This window comes from Molothrus ater, chromosome 9, assembly GCF_012460135.2.
Source record: "Molothrus ater isolate BHLD 08-10-18 breed brown headed cowbird chromosome 9, BPBGC_Mater_1.1, whole genome shotgun sequence".
In the NCBI taxonomy this organism is placed as follows: domain Eukaryota; kingdom Metazoa; phylum Chordata; class Aves; order Passeriformes; family Icteridae; genus Molothrus; species Molothrus ater.
In genome coordinates, this window is record NC_050486.2 from 5018374 (window position 1) to 5038258 (window position 19885).

Here is a 19885-nt window from a genome sequence, read left to right on the forward strand (position 1 = left end):
AGCAAACCTTTAGCTGTGGCTTCTCATCATTTCCAGAGGCATCCTCAGATTTCTGATGAACCAAGACAAATTCTTCCTTAATTAATGTGGATACAGTCTCAGGAATCCTGCTGGCTTTGCTAAATGATGTTTTGACTTCCATCTCAGGTCAGTATTCTCTTCCTGCCACCAGAACCTAATAATGACAAAAAAAAATTAGTTTTGATGTTGTGCACAGTATGTTAATAGGTATAATATAAAGATATTATGGTATAATAAAATACTTAAGATTATACAACTGTATTCCTCAAACTCTGATTTCATTGGTATATGAATTAATATAGCTATGATTTAACAGCAGTGGCTGTTATCTATGCATACAGATAACAAAGGAAGAGGTTCACCCCAGAGCTTTGACTTCCCTGTTCTTAATCTTCCATAGTCTGCTTCCTCTACCTCACTGATTTGTGCCCTTGGTTCTCCCTCTTACAGGTATCTTCCTTACCCAGAGTGTCACAAAGGTCATGTGAAGATACAGATTACCCAAAGGCTAATTTCCCAAAAACTGCATACTAAGTGTATGCTCTCCACATAAAAACATTATTTAGCAATCACTTATGTTAGGGGCTTTAGTTTAGTAAGTCTAAAGTGATACTAAATCACAGCCAGATCCTTCTCACCTTATTTCCCTGAAACCCTCTGCAACAGTTAAAATTAACCATACCATTTAAAAATACAAACATAAGTATTATAAATATAAAATATAAACAACTAAACTATAAATACTATGGCAACCAAGAACAAAATTTCCTATCTCTGCACAAGGAAAAAAAACCCAAATCTAGAAACAAAGAGAAAGGGCAAAATACTGTTCAGTCTATACATTACAAGTTCATATAACAATACAGAGCTGAAACATTCCAAGCATGCCAGCATGAGGACACCTACTGTAGGTATCCACCAAATAAAGCCAGCATGACCTACATTAACTCAGAATGTCTTCCCTCATTCCTTAGAGAATTAAGAGCTGAATCTCAGCCTTTTTTTCTTATCTATTTTTATATCTTCTGTGTCAAAAAAGGGAAAATATATTTTCAGACTTTACAAAGAGCATGCACTTCAACATATGGTCTACTTCCATTCCAGTTTCCTGAACAACACTGCTCTGGCTGAGTGCTGGGATGTATTGTGCTCAGGAGTCAGAGTTCAGGTGAGTCACAGCACAGGGGGAAAAAAATCTGTGCCTGTCACCTTTGGGAGGCTGGAAAGTGCCCAAGGAGGAACAGCTCAAGCCACATCTGCTGTGAGCAGGAACAAGAGGAGGTTAAGCTTCACCCTGCCCTTCCCAGCAGCACCAAGGAGCAGAACTGCACCACTTTTGCTTCTCTTCCAATTCCAACCACCCAGTGATCAAGGCAAGAATGCTGACTTAGGTCTAGCTATAGGGAACCAGAAAAACAGCCCATGAAAGAACAACGGCATGCATGTTCTCCACCATTTTGAACAGGTGTTACTTAGGATGTTAGCAGGAACAGAAAGTTTAGCAATTTCAAACCAGAAAAAGCAATTGTAGGAACTAGACAACTTTCAATACTGTAGTATTTTCTATGATTTTTGAACCTACAGCTAACATGCTTTTGCCCTTTCAAAGACTTGGCTTAGCATAACTTACATGCAACTCCTCAAAAAGCTTTGCCCTTTGCCTAACCAAGCCACAGTTTTACCCATCTACCCATTGAGGGCATCACATGTAGGAACCCCAGAAAAAAGAATTCAAGTTCTTTAGATAACTGACTTGTACAGCATAAAAACTCATTAGAAATCACCTTATTAAAAAAGCCTCTAAACAACAGCTGGAATACTCAGAGTGGTGACACATTTGGATGAGCAGTTTCACACCCTCTGGCACCTTTCAGAGCTCCAGACCAACCACAAGCAGGAATATTTTCCTGACAAATGATGTAAGCTGAGTTCCACCCAGCCTACATAATGGACTCACTGCTGCATTAGGTTTTGCTTCAACTTTTTGAAAGCATCTTTGCTTTAAAGATTTCCTTGACAAGAGAAAGACAAAGCTTTACCACACAAGATTTTTAGTGCGTTACACAAACTATATTAACTACGTGCATTTTTTAACAAGTGTTGTAAAAACATTGCTGAAGAGCTTGTTTGCAATAAACAGCAAATCTAGCTCAAAATACTAATTTCAAAGTAAATCCTCTATATAAAAGCGAAGGTCAGGTATTACAGAAGTCTTTGAAGGCAATGAAAGGCCTTTAGTTATGGTCCCCAAATACAGTATATACTCTGAAGAATCATTATCTTTGCAGTGACATCAGCACTGGAAAAAACAAAAGAGGGGACTGTCAGCCACATTAGGAGCAAAGGTCCAGGCTATCGGAGACCACTCTTCCTCCCACTGCATACCTTGACAGTTTTTTGTGTTCTAGTCTAATTAAATTTAATTTTTGAGCTAACTCATGGGAGAGTAACACAGAAACGCCAATGAAAAATGGTTTTACTTTATTTATCATCAGTCAAATGCAGATTGCTAACATCAGATTACCAACAATTCTTTCTGTGAAAAAGTAAGAACCAACAGGCACCATGTGAACTATGAAGTGTTTTCTGTAGCAGTATTTCAATAATAAAAGGAGGAAAAACGTACCATTTGTAAAGCCAAAGAAAAGTAGGATCATGCAAATACAGAAGCATACTGATGCACTAAATACTTATTCTTGCCCCAAATGGGTAACTGGGGATTAAGAGAATTTCTGCTTCCTAAATATTAATCTGAAAGTAACTATTATAAACATTAGATGACTGGGAGGAGCTCCTTATTCAGGTCAGATAAAAGCAAGTGCAAGAAAGTGTAGAGCATGCTGTGAAATTGAGTTACAAGGCCTTTCATGTGTTTAATAAGAGTGTACTCCAAGCCTGCCTTCACAAGCAGCTTAAAGCACCACAGCCAGTGCAGACACACACCTTTTTCTACACACAACTACACTAACTGGATCAATCCCAGAACCCTTCATTCCAGACCACTCCAACCTATTGCCAGTGCTCCCCTCTCCCACTGCAGTACCAAACTTCAGCTTCAGTTTGGCAGTAAAACACAAGCAGACCAGGCACTTAGGAAAAGCTTTATACACCATATTTTATGATCAGTCTTTGACCAAAAATAGATTTTAATGCCAGAGATGAACTATCATGACCAAGTCATTTCTTCAAACAAAACAATTTAAACTCTGACACAAACCTTACTCAGGAGTATAGCTGTGATTCTCATGAAGACTATTGAAATTTACATCACCTTAAGTAGTAAGCTACATAAAGAGAAAAACTTTCTATTTTTTCATTATAAAGACATATGATCTAATACTTCAGCCAAGTGCTTTTGAGGAAAAGCAGTAAAAAGAATAAAAATCTTTCTAAAAGAATAATGCATTAATATTTTTTGAGGCAGAGAGAAACATCTGAAGCAGTTTTTTTCTTTAGTAACAAGAAGAGAGACATGCACTCTGGACTTTCCAGTCACCAGCAGTCAGTGGATGGTCACTCTCACTTCCCTTGTGCCATTGGCTCTAGTCCTCTTTTTTACTCACCACCAAATTATTCACTTCAAACCTCCCTTCTCCCACACATGTAAAGAAAAAAAGGACAGCTGACATACTAGACATGAACAAAATCTAGGAGCAGACTCCTACTACTAAACTCAAGCATCTCATTTCTTTTAATTGTCCTTTTCGAGGAAAAGTTTTAAGTTAAGAATGCAAGAATTTATTTCTGACAGCATTAGTCAGAACATATAGAAGTTGTTCAGTCCACAATCACATCAGGTTTACTCCCTAATGACCTCAACAGCTGAATGCTGGCTCAGAATCCTGAGGAATGAGGTTCAGCATTTGCTTTACCAGCTTAAAGTTTCTGGGAGGGCAGCAACCAGCAGTGAGGAGCTGCCAGTCAGGGACAGGAAAGAATAAATCCAAAGCACTTCAGCTGCCTCAGCTCCAAGGCAGTTTCTTAGTTTGAGCTGCTGGTGGAGTTTAGTTTAAGTTACTGGTGGAGTTCAGTTCCAAATGAAAAATACACTCTGTTCTGCCAATGGTGATCCATTGGATCAATGCAATCCAAGGATTGCAACATCAGGTCAGACAGTGCCTTCCCAAATCCTTAGAGCCAGGAGTCAGAGCAGGTCCTCCAACAGCATCTTCCAAAAGATGACAACAAATTCTGCTGTCAAAGTTCTCTTCACAGCAGGAAACACTCAGAAGTGTGTACTGCTACTGTGAGGAAGTCATTGCTACAAAAGAGGTACCTTGAACAGTCATGCTCCTTCCTATAGAGAAGGATCTCCCCCCATCCTTTGGTGAATAATATCACACACATGTAAAAAAAAAATAAGGATCAAATGCACAGGAGGAATTTTTTCTAAATTCAGTGAAAGAAAGCCTACTCTGATAAAAGAATTAATTTTTTTTTAAAAAATAAGGGTTTCAGAAAAGGTTTTCTGACAAACAGATTTTAGGACTAAAGAACTTTTGAAATACAAAGAAATTATTCAGACAGAGTTTTAAGAGAGACTGTGTGTGGAAGTGTGGCATGGTGTGTGGCTCTTGCTCCAAAACAAATTTTAAGTCATAGGGCCAACAGGACTGCAAAAAAGCTGCTGCTTTTCTCTGTGAGCTTTATGATGTAGTTTTGGTCAAGCCAACCTCTCTGATGTGCATCAGCTCCCAGTGTTTTGCTTATACACAGTCCTGGATAAAAGGTAACTAAGCCATACTAGAACTGTTTTGGGTCCAGTGATCAGAACTTACTTTCACATATGTTCAGTACTAAGCTGTGGAAGGCCCAAACCCAGCAGCTTCCCCACTTCATTCCAGAGAGACACCCCAAGCTCACTACAGCTGCCTTTGTAAAGCAGCCTAAGTGATTAAAGAGCAAGAAAGGTGAAGAACAGTGACTCTAGAACAGCCAGGGGGACTCAGCACTGAATCAGAGCCAGGGACACAGGACAGAAACCCTCCTGATTCCTTCCCTCCATAACCCTTCCATGCATTCACACTGAGCCCAGACTTGCAAAAACACACCACGTGCACAACACAAACAGCCAGGCAGTGATGTACATCCATGGGACTGCTGAGCACCACAGGCCAAGGCACTGCTGCAACACACACTCATCATGCCAGGAGAAAGAATCTAAGGTTCTGGAAAGCCACTGACTTTCCTGAAGGAAACTGCTTTGCAGACCTGATAGATTCAAAAACTTCCTCTGCAAACTGGTCTCCAAAAGTAAACATAATTTTTACATGAATCAGTCTTCTGAAGTAGGCATCAGACTTTTTTGTATTTACTTCCAGTTTGTGTTCAATAAATATTTCAAAGTTACTCCTCCAGGTCCCTGTTGGTTTGTGGAAAGTAAAAAAGTCTTTTGTTTCAGTATTACAAGCACCTAAAAATCAGAAAATGTGGAGCTATGAAAAGGCAGCAATTAAGGGAGAGAAAGGCTGACCAGCAGTTATGGGAGATAAAGGTTGACCTATTTTCAGCAAGCAACAAGAAACATGCTTTGAAAGGAAGTTTCTTACCTGCTTGAAAGAAGACAGTCAAGAGCAAGCTAATTAATACTTTTTTTTAGCAGAGACACAAAATCATCCTGTATTAAAGACAGACTTATATTAAAGGCAGGCTTCAAGGCCATACAGTTTGCCTGACAATCTCAAACTGCAAAAAAACCCCAAAACTGGGAAATAAGTTATACCTATTTTCAGAACTATGGTTCCCCAAGAGAATCTCTGGGACCTTTATGAAGGGGAAGGTCCAACAGAGCTATGCAGAAATTTGTCTTCTGCTAATTGAAGCAGAAATATACATGAAAAAGCATGATTTATTCCCTTTTTTGAGCGACAGGATACAGTGCAGGACAGCAAAATGAGCATTAAACTGACCAGCCTTGCCATCACTCCATGACTCACATTTCCAGATGACTGCAGTGGTGTGGTGACTCTCTCACCCCTTAGGGAACAGGACATGGACAGTGCCTCACACACAAACACAGAACAGAAATGTATCTAAACTCTGCATTAGCCTGGCTCCCACCCCATGAGCTCCCTGCCTTTAATGGGGACACCTTCCCCAGAAAGCCACAAGTGCTGCAAACACACAAAGCTTCACCTTTTCAATGCTTCTTCCCTGAAACACTAAACAACCTGATAAAATTCCATGATTCTCTACACTGAGACAGTACAACTCACCAGCTGCTCCAAACCCCTCTATTCTGACTGACATTTGCAGAAGAAAATTCTGGATGTCATAAAATCATGTCAGTGTTTAAATCTCACTGACCACAAAAGCACCACAATTTCAGCTTTCATCCCAACTTCTCTCTGTGTAATCTTTTTATGAGAAACTATCTCTGTGCTCATACTACAAACTGTTGTATTATCCACAAAATGTTTCCCAGTCTTATCTCTGGCAGTGAAACACTATGTAAAGAACATAATGGAAAAAACAAACAACCATTTATTTGGCTTACTGATATGATTTCCCAGGAATAAAACTAACTTAATGAGCAACAGAGCTGTATCACTGTATTTTAAACACATGTAGATTAAAAATCCTTATTTCCAGAAAAGCACTGTTAAGAACAAAAATCTTTTCAACTTAAAAAAAAACAAAACCAAAAATCAAAACAAAGCCACAAAAAATAAAGTAAAAAAACCCCACAACCAGAAAGTAACCACTAGCTTATTTTGGCAACACTGTCTCCTCTGACAAAGCAAACCCTCACTATGTAACCAACAGCAAATAATTAGTCTGTTCATGATGGCAAACTGTTTGGAATTGTTGTACTGGGTGCCTAGATACAGAGGTTTTTCCAGATCTTTTTATACTTCAATAGCCAAAAATCAATCTCATAGCCAAAGAACAACAATTCAAGAAAAACAGAATCAAAAGAGAGCTCCACAAACAAGAAAATGTCTGTTCTCCTTCAAAAACATACTACATCTGCCTCTCCTCAAATAAATTATAAGCAGCACTTGTCAAACACACCTCAGTGTGAATACTGAGACATTTGGTGGAAAGGAGAGAACCAGCTCTCCTGACTTGAACCTCTATGTGACACACAACCCACTGAACCACTTAAATATTACACAGTCACACTGTGGAGCTGCTTGAGGGACAAAAATACTGCTTTTATTTAGCTTCAAGTTAAAACCACAGAGGTAAAGATCCATTCCCATAGGAATGGTGGGCATATGGAGCATGACTCAAGCAAGGCAAACTGAAAAAAACTGATCTCAAGCCCTAAAATGTACAAATTGGGTGGCAGAAGCACCATGAACATTAGATGAAATGCCAGGTAAGTGGAAGCATGTCAGGAAAGCTGCTGGCTACAAAGGCAGCCTCCCAGCAAACTGGGGGCTTCCTTCTGTTTACTTGTACAACTTGAGCAAGCAGGAGTCATGGATGACAAGCTGCACCTCAGACAAAACAAAGGCAGTGGGATTCTTCTGAACAATTATTTAAATAAATTTTCAGGCCTAAGATTTGTCCATACACAGAAGAGAGACATCAGTAGGAGAAGAGAGCACACACTTGCCTCTTCCTGCCACAGACTGATTCATGTTGTTTCAAAGCATAGCTGATGTTAGCTTATCCAATTAGTGTTTAACCAACCTAAGGAAATGTAGTTTATTCTCAGCAACTTAGGAGAAACTTTCCTCCTCTACAGTTATTCCCTTGCAAAGAGTACAACAGGTAAGTGTTCTTCTGCTACTCTATAGGGATGGTACCAGTCTTTGTGTGTAATTTATTAAAAACAAAAATAAACCACCAAACCACACTTTATACATCAGGTTCTGGCAAACAGGTTTACTCATTTAAGCAAAAGCTCGTTCTATCTCAAGGATAAAGCAACTCTAGAACACTTTCACACTGTTTCCCTGACATCAACTGAAAGCTAACACTTTAATTTCTACAGCTGGTAATTGGTTTTTTAACTTTGGAAAATATACAGTAGCAAGTAAGAGCATGCAATTTTTCAAAGCTGGAGATGGCAAACCCAAGTTGCTTTTTTTGTCATTGCTACATGATGCTTGCAGGCAGCATTCAAATTGAAACCAATCACCAGCCAAGTCACCAAAGTGTATCACCACTCAAAAATATAATGACCTATATTCCAGATGAAAGCATAAGCATGATGCAATCCTTGTTTTAAGGAGATTATTCAATGGTTTATTCCCTACCTGTAAAAATAACAGTGTGGGTTTAATGCAGCCAGTGGAATGACCTCTGCCCATTAAATAAATTGAATATTTCAACCAGGAATTTTCCTCACATGCTGCTATGTCCAGAAATAATTACATGATGTAGAGCAAAAGAGCCCATATGGAGGAGCAGTATGAGACAAGGCAGCAGAGATCCCAGGTGCCAGTCCTCTTCTGTGCCAACCAAGTGCCTTATCCTGTGGCACCACAGCACTGAAACCCACCAGAAATCCTGACTCCCTGCCCTGCACTGACTGCCTCCAGGGTTAGTAAAATCCTTGCTCCTCCAAGGCAGAATTGGAAGTTATGACAATTATTACCTTGAGGTTTGCAATGTGCATTCTGGGAATAAATAACAGCAAAAAAATCTTGCAAAAATACAGCAGAAATCATTAATTTTCTTGATGCAATTCTCTTGGCTCACATTAGCCAACAGTCATGAACAAATCCAGTACCTATCTGGTGAGGCTGGCTGTCCAGAGCAGTTTGGATTTTAAGTGCTTCATCATATTTATAGTTTGACATATTCACTTGTTTGCATAAAAGAAGACATGAGAAGGCAAAAATCTGTGTTTACTGTGCCTTTTTTTCTTAATCAGAGTCTCTCTCTCAAAGTTTCAGAGAGCTTCCCAAACATTACCACACTGTACCATCAGTTTCATCATAAATGATGCATGGTGGTCATTAAATGCAGACGTAAAAACTTACTATCCGTGTTTACATACTGAATACTCTCACAAAATACTTTTACTTAAGGAAACAAACAAAGTCACAGGCAGCTAATCTAAAAGTAAAAAAAAAAAAAAAAAAAAAATCACAGAAAGGTGAAATGGTCAAACAAAAGGGCCATGCTCTAAGAAGTGGTTATATAAACCCATCTCTTCTACAACCTTGCTTTCAGCATCCTGCCCCTGTCTCCTTTAAGTTCAGAGTGTTAAGCTATGGACAAGCTACTGAAAGGTCAAACACACAGGTAAGAGATTGCAACTACCAAAGGCAAGAGTGCCTCAATCAGCCTCAGAGGCAGAGAGGCAGTGCTGCCCTGCCAGGAACAAACCATGGAATAAGGAAAGCAAGTTCAATGCAAAGAATCCAAACCTGTCACAGCACATGGTGCAGTCAGGATGGCCAGGATACACAGAGTGCCACCATACAATGTCAGAAAGCTTCAGCCCACACAGAGCACCACCACACCACCTCAGAAGGCTGCAAGCAGCTGCCTTTCTTGTTCTTTAGCCCAGCCTTTTATCCCCTCATGTCCACACACTGCACCTGTGTGCCCTCTGCTCCCTTTGGTGGTTGCTTAGTGCCCCGGCTCATTGCTGCCAGTGCTGCTCACAGCTGTAACCAACTGGGGATGAGGCTGGGCCAGCCCACTCCCAATCACCCCAAACTGTGTGCCTACACTAACCTGAATATGAAGAGTGACCTAGAAGAGCACCAGCATCCCACCCTTTATCTGAGTCAGAATCAACTCTGTGCAAAGTCATCAGTGGGGTGTTCAGCAGCCCCAGCAAAAGCAATGATAATAAACTGCACAAATGCACTTTGCAAATGCAGAATTGCTGTGGCACCTCACATGAATTTCCTGGGCAATGTACACAATAACTCACCTGCTCTGTCCATACTCCCCAATGAATCCCTTGAGCTCAACTACTGCCAGAAATAACAACAGAATCACAAAGGCCAGAGAGAGAAACTGGGAGAGACTTAAATTTGTCTTATTACACCCTTTGATTTCTCTGGCTACTGTCACAAGCTCGATTCTAAACCCCACTTCAGTCTGACCCCTTTATGTTCAGTGTGACTTACTGATGTCTCTATGTGATGAAAGAAAAGAAGAATCAGAAAGGGGAAAGCGATAAGGGTCAATAGCAAACTATTACTCCAAAAAACTATGGAGCACTTCCAACTTCACATTACTGTTTCAAAACTTGACAAAAATATTTCCTTGGACATTTTGATCAACTCACTTCCCCTCACAGTTTTTATCCACATCTAATAGGAATAAACACTAAGATTTAACCTTCAAAACAATGTAAAAACCAGTTGGTGACTTCCATTCCTTACTTGTTTCCTCAGAATTGTTTAACAGTTATGTCCAAGAATAATTCTAGTTATCAGTTCCTGACTTCTTGTGAGTTTATACTGCCAACAGTAATTTTCAACAATTAGGATCAAGTATGGCAGGCTTAAAAATACCTCTTATGGTATGAGTGCACCTCTGTGAGCAAACACAACTGTCTACAGAAACAGAAGGGACCAATGTCACCAGACTGCCTGACCCAAGTTCCAAAAACTCCAAAACCAACAACTGCTGGCACACACAAAAACTTCTCATTCAACTCCACTGCTGTTTTGCACTCCTGTGCTCACAAACACTTAAGTTCAAGCAGAAGGACTGAAAACCTACCCAGGTTTCAGTAGTGTCTGGAAGATGCAGGAGGTGGAAAATGGCCTTAAAAAAAGCTGCAAATCTTTTTACCTTCTCTGCTAACACCACACTTCACTACCAAGCACCAAAGTGAGCACAGCAATGCACAGAACACAGACCAAACTCAGCAGCCAGGCAGCACTGCCACCAACCAGTTATTTGAGAGTTCTCTTCAAAGTAACAGGAAATTATGAAAGCATTCACCAGTGGAACAAAATAAAATGAAAGGTTTACAGAATGAGAAAAAAAAATCCATTTCCTGCCACATGCATTTCAGGTCAGTCAGTCTAAATCATATAATCCAGTATTTGTTTCTCAGTAACAGCGAATTAAAAAAACTCCAAGCTTCTAAGGAAAAAAATACCAGCTTGCAGCATTCAAACTCTTAATAAAGGGAAATACACCAATATCTTACTTAAATACAAAGAAAAGTAATTATTTTCCAATTATTTTCAAATTTTAGTCAGCTCCAAATTTCTCCACCAACTTCTAAATTAAAATTCTGGACCTTGTACTTTGTATCTACATACACACAGGAAGAGACAAAGCACTAGACTATTTGCATTTTATTTTCAAACTGATTTGCCTGCAGAGGCCTGAGCACTGAAAAGGCACAGCATAGCCTTTGCCCTTAATTAAAATCTTGGGACAAGAATAAAGAGTTGGAAGACAGAGAGAAAAATAACACATACATACTTTTAAAATTATAATGTATTTGTATTTTTTACAAATTTGCGTACTGCAATATATCTGTGGATCTCAGCAAAATAATTCTGTCAAATATCAGAAAAAAACAGTAATATTTTGCAGAGGCAGTAGAAGAATAAATTACTGTACTACAAACTATCTTACTGAAAGTAAGATTAAAATTACTGAAGTACAAACTGTCTTACTTACTATGCTGAAATAGAGGCTAACAAGACACCAGATCTCTGCAAAGTGCAGTAATCAAGTCAAAATATTTAAACTGATCATCTTTAAACTGTTTTCCACTGAAGGAACTTCAGAAAAGGCAGATTGCTACAAAATTTATAACCCAAACATTCAAACCCACCTGGAAACATGCCATTCTTACACCACTGTGAAGCTCTATCACCTCCTGAGTAATTGTACTCAGCAGAAAAGCAAAGCATTCAAATGTAACTACTTCTCAAATAAACACTGTAGGGAACAAAAGAGGAAATTAATTTCTGGTTAAAACAAAAACCAATTTATCAGAACAGGATCCATTTCCCTAAACAGTAGCAAAGATTATCAAAACTAACTATACAATTAGTTTATACTAAAAGTCAATCCTTTGAATAAGATTCTTGGACAAGGCCTCAACTCAACTCCCATTCTTTTTCCTTCCAAAACAAAATAAATTAAGTCATATGCATGGACAACTGCAACAGATCAGCATCTGCAATTTGCTTTCTACCCCCAAAATTGTGGCTGTGTGACTTAAGGTACATACAATAGACATGGCCTAATCAGAAAGGTCAGCAATACTTGAACTGAAAGCACAGCTACCTAACTTAGCCCAACACTCTGAAAGTCAGAGGTTTAAGCATCACCTACCACTGACAAGAAGTGTAACCTCAAGACTATCCCATAATGACTAAGTAATTTTCTTCTGGAAACTTGTACCATCACACCTTGCAATAGAACATACAGAGGTTTTGGTGATGAAAATATAAATAAATAAATAATAAATACACACACACACACACACACAAAACGTAAGAGACATTCTGAGAGTCGTGTTTATTTATTTACCTGCAAGAGAAGACCACGGATTGGTCATGACTGGTTATTCAAAACTGATTTCTTTCATCAAAAGAATTAATAGTGCACAAGTTTTATAGCACATGCTGAGAAAGGGCTTTGTTGTCAGTCACATTCACACTGATTTCATTCCTCACCTGTGCACTGATACACTGTATGATAGAAACCAACTCATTTCATTTCTTAACCCAAGAGTGACATGGAAACCTTACTAAGCCATTTAGCAAATGGCCTTCAAGATCCACTCTTAGATTCACTCACTTACTGAAATCCTGTCCTGACAGTTTACTGCTTCTTAAAAATACCTTTCTCTTTCCTTTTCTCTGCCCTTTTACCTTTTCTTCTCCAGTTAGAAATCATGTGGGAGATATCAAGAATTTGAGCAATTAAGACAGGAAGCTGTCTACCATTATTAGTAATTAGGTTTGCTATTTAAGAGTTTGCCAGTAGCCTAATGTAAAATGAAAGATCACACATGATGGCAAATGTGCAGATTATAATTTTACCATTAATTACCACAGTTAATGTGCACTGTTTTGCATCAAAATGTAACTCCACTTCAAAATCTTTCTACTGTAGCAGAAAACACCTCAGAACTCCCAAGCATGCTAAAAAGGGTATTTCTAGTCCACACAGACTAAAAATATTACCCATATTATCCATACCAAAGCCCTACTTGGACAGAGCAGCCAGACCAGTAACTGACATACCCAAGGCTTTACCTTCATACCACTGAATCACCAGAACATCAGCAGGAATCCACTTACACCAGTCAGGAAACTGCAGGATACATCGAGCACATGCAGAGGGTTTAAACTAACCAAGAACATAATTTCATACTGTCTGCACAGATTGTAACTCAAGAACTCACTCCCTTATTTGTCTTGAATAAAAAATGCTTCAATTTCCAAAATTTTAGTTCATCCCAATGATTTCTCAAATGGATTCCTGCATCAACAGAAAATAATTATATTAATTCCAACTGGAAGCATTTATGTACAGATGGCATCAAATATTTATCCACCCATCTTGCTGTTAAATATTAACATCTCCTTTTCAATGCAAGGGGCAAGGCATACACTGAAGATGTACTTTTCTACATGGAGTTAGTTGTTTTAGTGATGAGGGAAGAAAATTAATTTAAAAAAAAGAGAGCTGTGGATCATTTTTCTCATTGCTTTGTCTCCTTGGTACAAATTGCACTCTACATCTCAGGCAGGGCTCACCCCCTTATCCAAGAGCGTGATACTCCTTGCTGCTTGTTTAGGGGGAACTGAAATCTTCCATTCAACCACAACAAGCTGAGGTTAGAATCATTCATTAACCAACACTTCAACTAATTTTGAAGTTTTACCTATTCCCAGATAGAAAAGTTTTGATCTCTGCTTCACAAGCACCCAGCAGGCAGATGCTGGAGAAGCTACCCAAGAGCAACCCAAAGACATAAGGTTTAGAATGGCATTAGGAAAAATCAACACTGGCAGCAGAAGGAAAGGTAAGGGAGAAGTGCTCTCTGTGCTCAGTGGAACAAGTCACAAGTCACCTGTTAACAAAGTGCATGGAGTAGGATGACATACATTTTTAGCTTGTTTTTGCCCTAGTTTTCACTGGCAAGGCCCACTCAGAAGCCTTCCAGACCCCTGAGTCCAGCAGCAGTCTGCTGGAGTGAGAAGTCCCCTCCAAAAGAGAAAGATGAAGTTTGGAAGCACTTCAGGAAACTGAAAATATACAATCTATGTAACCAGATGGGCTATATCTAAGAATCCTGAGGGAGCTGGCCAGTATAGCTGAGCTATCACACTCTACCACTTTTTGAAAAGGCCATAAGACTGTGAGAGGCTCCTTCTGACCAGAGAAAAGGCAAATATCACAACCAATTTCAAGAGCAAGGAGGAGGATCCAGGCAACCACAGATCAGCCAGCCTAACCTAAGTCCATGAGAGGATTATAGAGCAAATCCTCCTGGAAGGCATCCCTCTGCTCAAGGAGCACAGGAAGATGACAGGGAACAGCTTCTATGGATTTACCAAGGACAAGTGATGCCTGAAGAACACAAGAGCTTACTGCAAGGGCATCCCTCTGCTCAAGGAGCACAGGAAGATGACAGGGAACAGCTTCTATGGATTTACCAAGGACAAGTGATGCCTGAAGAACACAAGAGCTTACTGCAAGGGCATCCCTCTGCTCAAGGAGCACAGGAAGATGACAGGGAACAGCTACCATGGATTTACCAAAGACTGATGATGCCTGAAGAACACAAGAGCTTACTGCAAGGGCATCCCTCTGCTCAAGGAGCACAGGAAGATGACAGGGAACAGCTTCTATGGATTTACCAAGGACAAGTGATGCCTGAAGAACACAAGAGCTTACTGCAAGGGCATCCCTCTGCTCAAGGAGCACAGGAAGATGACAGGGAACAGCTACCATGGATTTACCAAAGACTGATGATGCCTGAAGAACACAAGAGCTTACTGCAAGGGCATCCCTCTGCTCAAGACAAGTGATGCCTGAAGAACACAAGAGCTTACTGCAAGGGCATCCCTCTGCTCAAGGAGCACAGGAAGATGACAGGAATAGCCATCATGGATTTACCAAGGACAAGTGATGCCTGAAGAACACAAGAGCTCACTGCAAGGAGATGACTGGCTTAGCAGAGGATGGAAGAGCACAGGACACAGAAGGCCATTAACAACAGTCTCCCACAGCATCCCTACAGCCAAACTGGTGAGACAGGCATGGGGGAAGGGAGCAGTGAGGTGTTTGGGAATTTGCCTGGACCGCTGAGCTGAAAGAACAGCCACAGCTGTACCAAGCTCCATCCAAGCAGTTGCAGTGGCATCCTGTAGGGATCACCTGAATGAAACCAGCAGTACCACCCAATATCTTTAGGAATCATCTAGATGATGGGACAGGCTGCATCCTCAGGAAGTTTCCAATGACACCAAAGTGGGAGGAGTGGTCAGCTCCACTCAGACCTGGCCAGGCTGGAGAAAGGCACCAGCAAGACCTTGTGAAGTTCAGCGAAGGCAAGTGCTGGGTCCTGTATCAGTGGCAGAACAACCTTCTGTGACAAGACAGGCTGAACACGAACTAGATAAAGACTCACTTCTTCAGAAAAGTATTTGGAGATCCCAGCAGACAAAACTCTGAAAACAAGTCACCAGTATATGCTCATAGCAAAGGCACCTGAGCACAGCATGGGCTGTATGCAGGAGTTCAGGCAGGAGGCCCAGGGAAGGATCAGTCCCCTCTTTTGAGCACCTGTGAGGCCGTGTTTGCAGTGCAGCTCCCTGGTGCAGGACTCACACAGACACTCTGGAGCAGGTCCAGTGGCCAAGCTGGCCAGATGGCAGGAGCACATGGTGTACAATGAGAGGCTGATGGAACTGAGTTTGCACAATCTGCTCAAGAAAAGAGCTCTAAAGAATCCTTATTACTGTTAGCTCTCTAATGAAAGGCTGCAGAAAAGAGAACTGGACTCTTCTGGATGATGGACACTGACATGTTAATAGGCAACAGACACAAGTTGGAAAGTAAATTTCAACTAGCTTAAAGGGAGGGAGGAAATAAAAAATCACTGTGTGCAGTCAAATGTGGAAACAGATTGCCCAGAAAAGTGTTAAAGGCTGGAACAATCTTATCTAAATTACTCCTACTTTAATATATGCAGGGAGCTGGATTAGGTGACCTCCAGAAGCCCCTTCCAACCTAAATGACTCTGTTTTAGGAATTTACTATTTGACCTGCCAATTATTCTATATTAGAAACTTTCCTTCAGCAGGTTTTGCATCAGGTTTATTACTTTCAATCATGTGTTTCAAAATTCCAGTTCTCCTGTACATACAGTCAGCCTACATCCAGTGTTGTACACAGAAATGTACCTATCTCTTATCTTCTTGCCCTTAGAACTTCTTCCCTTTGTACTGCTGTGCTTCCCCCACAAACAAGGAACATGTTTTCAGCATCAGAAAAATTCTGCACTTTTAAGCCTACTTGATCTTAAAAAACCCACACTTTCTTCAATATTCTGGCTCATGATACAGGGGTGACAAGAGTAGGAAAGGAGATGGCTGTGGCCCATCTCATTGGGGCAAAAGCTGCTTTTTCCCCTCTGACCACTTAAAAACATTAGAAAGACAGTTATGCTACTTTTTCCAAAGAGTAAGAAATATTCCATGAAAGACAATCTAACATGTTTTCCACAAGGGCCTTACTCACCTCTCAGAGCAATCTATTTTACTAAGCAGATTTTGGTGCCCCATTTACGTATTTATGTTCTGTTTACAAACAGTCACACCCAACAAACTAGTTTGTCAGCATCACAAAGTCCCCTCTGGGAACACTCCTGACAGCAAATTTAAATAAACACCTTAAAAGCCACAGAGCTTTTCTAATGATCTACACATTGGTTTTGTTTCTCTTTAAAGTTAAGAATACAGAAAAAAGGTGAAATAAATATTTTTAAACATGTCAGTCTTTTTTATGGACTAGGACTCCATCAAAGAACAAAGAATCCTTCACCAATCCAATTTACAATAACTGCTCCTTCAACAGCTGTACCAGTATAACAGAGTAAGATTGAGACTGGAACAAACTGCCAAAGGAATGAATTTCAAAAAACACATCTTATAAAAATATACTTGAAAACAACTTAACCTTCACTAAAAGGACCTTCAGGAAGCTCAGTGTTAATGCCTGAAAGGTGCATTTTAATTCTCACTTAATAGGTCAAGATTAAAATTCATGGGGAGAAGCTGAGAATTATTACAGGAATGATTAGTGTAGCTGGTGGCCCAAAGAGCAAACAAACCTTCCATGGTGTATTTCCACACATTTTTGCATCCTTTTTGTTAAAAACACCTTTTTTTTTTTTTTATACCAAGATCAAGAGTGCCAATAAAACCTATCAGTCCATGGGGTGCATAAAATGAGCATAATCCCATGACAAATTAATCTAGACTAGAAATCAGAAAGTGTGTAATTACTAAGGTCAGTCAAGTTTGAAATAGCCTTCCTATTACAGCAGAGGTAATAGCAATATACAACTAATTATTTTGAAATTAGAGCTGAACAAATTTACAAAAAACCCTAAAAATGCTGAGATCACTCCCTGAAATTAAGAACTCACCAGAAAGTTCAGAGAGCAGAACAGATGAACAAAGGAGAGAGAAGAAGAAACCCACAGCAATTGCTGTGGGCCCATGGAAGAACACAGACACATAGATGGCTCTTGAGTCCATTTAGTGTTGTCAAAAGCCAATAAAAAATTACACCATGGCTTCATAATCAATCTAAGACAGTAGTGACAGAACAAAACAGAGCCCCCACCCTTACTATCATTGCTACCTTCACCACAAGTCAATCAAACCCACAGTGTAGGTTCTTCTAGCAGCACTGGCTTCTGCCATTAACTCAGTGACCACAAAGCCAGGTCCCAGCTGAGGACATCACAACACCTGAGACTGCTCCACTCTCCCCTGCCAACACAACTTCCTCCTCTGGACTGAGCCCATATCCACATGGCCAGGCAAGTGAGCTGGGTCAGGAAGTTGTTGTAATCAGAGTACCTCAGGGAACAGAAAAAAGAGAAATAGAAGTACATCTTTTTAACCAGATTAGTTCTTTTTACTCACTTCCTGACTGTGGAAGTCCCTTTGATGAGACAAGAGAAGGAGCAGCCACAATGCAGACTGCCTTGAAATGCCAGGGAGTACACCAGGAACACAAGAGAGCCACATTATAAACTTGATCTTTTTGCAATTCCCTTACTAACACCACCACAACCTAATCTGTGAATCACTTTTTAAAGAACTGAATACTATTTTTAACAAAGCAATACATTTCACCATAACCATCTTAAAGCAAACACTACAGAGCAATTTTTACAGTTCTCATATGTACAGCCAAGCTGTTCATAGCCCCTGAGTCCTTTTGGAAAAAAAGCAGTTATTTTAAAAATCAAATAAATAAAACAAAACTAACCCAGCATGATTTTCCACCTCTGCCTGAAACAGAAGGAAGTAGTGGAAGGCTCTGTCACTCATGAGTTTTGGGGTTCATCAGCTGGTGCTGGCTCCTCTCCAGACACTCACTGGCAGGATTCTGACAACACTGGAGTCAATTTGTGCTTACTGTAACTGTATTTGTAGTCTTTTCAAGTTTAAACTACAAAGTAAGTTATTAATCATATAATTATTACCATCTAACCCACATAAACAGAGTTAGCTACAACCCTACTTAAAACCTAGGCAGAGGCATAATTTGCAGAACCAACCTTATAGGCCCAGTAAACCTTTATACAATCTGGAGCCAGGTTGGTCTGACAGGCAGTCAGGATTGGGCCTATATGACAGAAGTTTGGTTAAATAAAGCCACAGGACCTTCTCTGCTTTTAAAAGAATAACAAAATGTTGCCTGTACCATCAACAAGACATCTCTCTGGAAACTGAAAGCACACCTGGCCCTTCTGAAAGTTTTAGCTGAAAAACATCGTGGTTGTGAGACTAGAGCATGACAGTGAGAGAGACAAACAATGCTTACTCCTAAGCAAGTTATTTCTTAATTGTCGCTAGATTTTTTTTTTCTCTGTTTTAAAGAAGAGTTTTGAATCTTTTTTTTCCCCCTCCTATGCACACGATGGATGGATACAGCTATGAAATGCGGTAGGATATTCCTTATTCACAGTACTAGCAAATCAAGCACTCGTGGCAACACAGCTTCGAGAGAGTGACAGCAGGAGCAAAGTACACACGACACTGCAGGAACTTGTGCAGGAGGAGAGTCAGCAAGTCCATTTCCTTCACTGCCGTCCCTGCTTCAGGTGGTACCAGCAGGTTTTCAAGTACTTTTATCTAAAGACAAGAATTTTCTACCAGCTTACGGGTCGGGAGAGAGTGGAAGAGGGCTTGAAAAAATAAAACAAACCACCAGAAATGAAACAAACAACCGAGGAAAGGAGACAAAAAAACGGAAAAGACAACCAGCCGAAAACAAAACATAACGTGGATGAAATTAGATGAAATTGAATGAAATTGAATAAAATTGAATGAAACAGAATTAAACTGACATGGGCATGCAGACGCCCAGATTTAGGACAGTACTTTGCTAGTCCGGGCTCTTGGGAAGTGACTTCACTTTTCCCGCGGAGGAGGCAGGGAGATGAACGCTTCCACAGCGCTCTCGCATTCCTGACCACGAAAACAACTTTATTTTTTAAATCCTGCCCTGTGCTCCAGCTCCTCTCCTCCCGGAGCGCCACTGCCCAGGGAACTCCACACGCACACACAAACACCAAATAACACGAAGCGGCGGAACCATCGGCCCGCGGCCAGCGAGGAGCCACCTCAGGTCAGCGGGCACGATCTATCTGTCTATCCCCCGTCACACGGGCTGGGCCGGCGGCTCCCTCTCCTCCCGCGCCCGTTCTCCTGAG

General features: G+C 40.4%; 1 protein-coding gene across 1 annotated transcript in view; it reads right to left on the bottom strand.

The window, feature by feature from the left end:
• RABGAP1L (RAB GTPase activating protein 1 like) overlaps positions 1 to 19885 on the bottom strand; it is a 232916-nt gene that overhangs the window by 212848 nt on the left and 183 nt on the right. The window contains 1 exon segment of the mRNA XM_036387748.1: positions 8 to 175. Coding sequence (XP_036243641.1) covers positions 8 to 142 — 135 coding nt within the window. The 5' untranslated portion in view covers positions 143 to 175.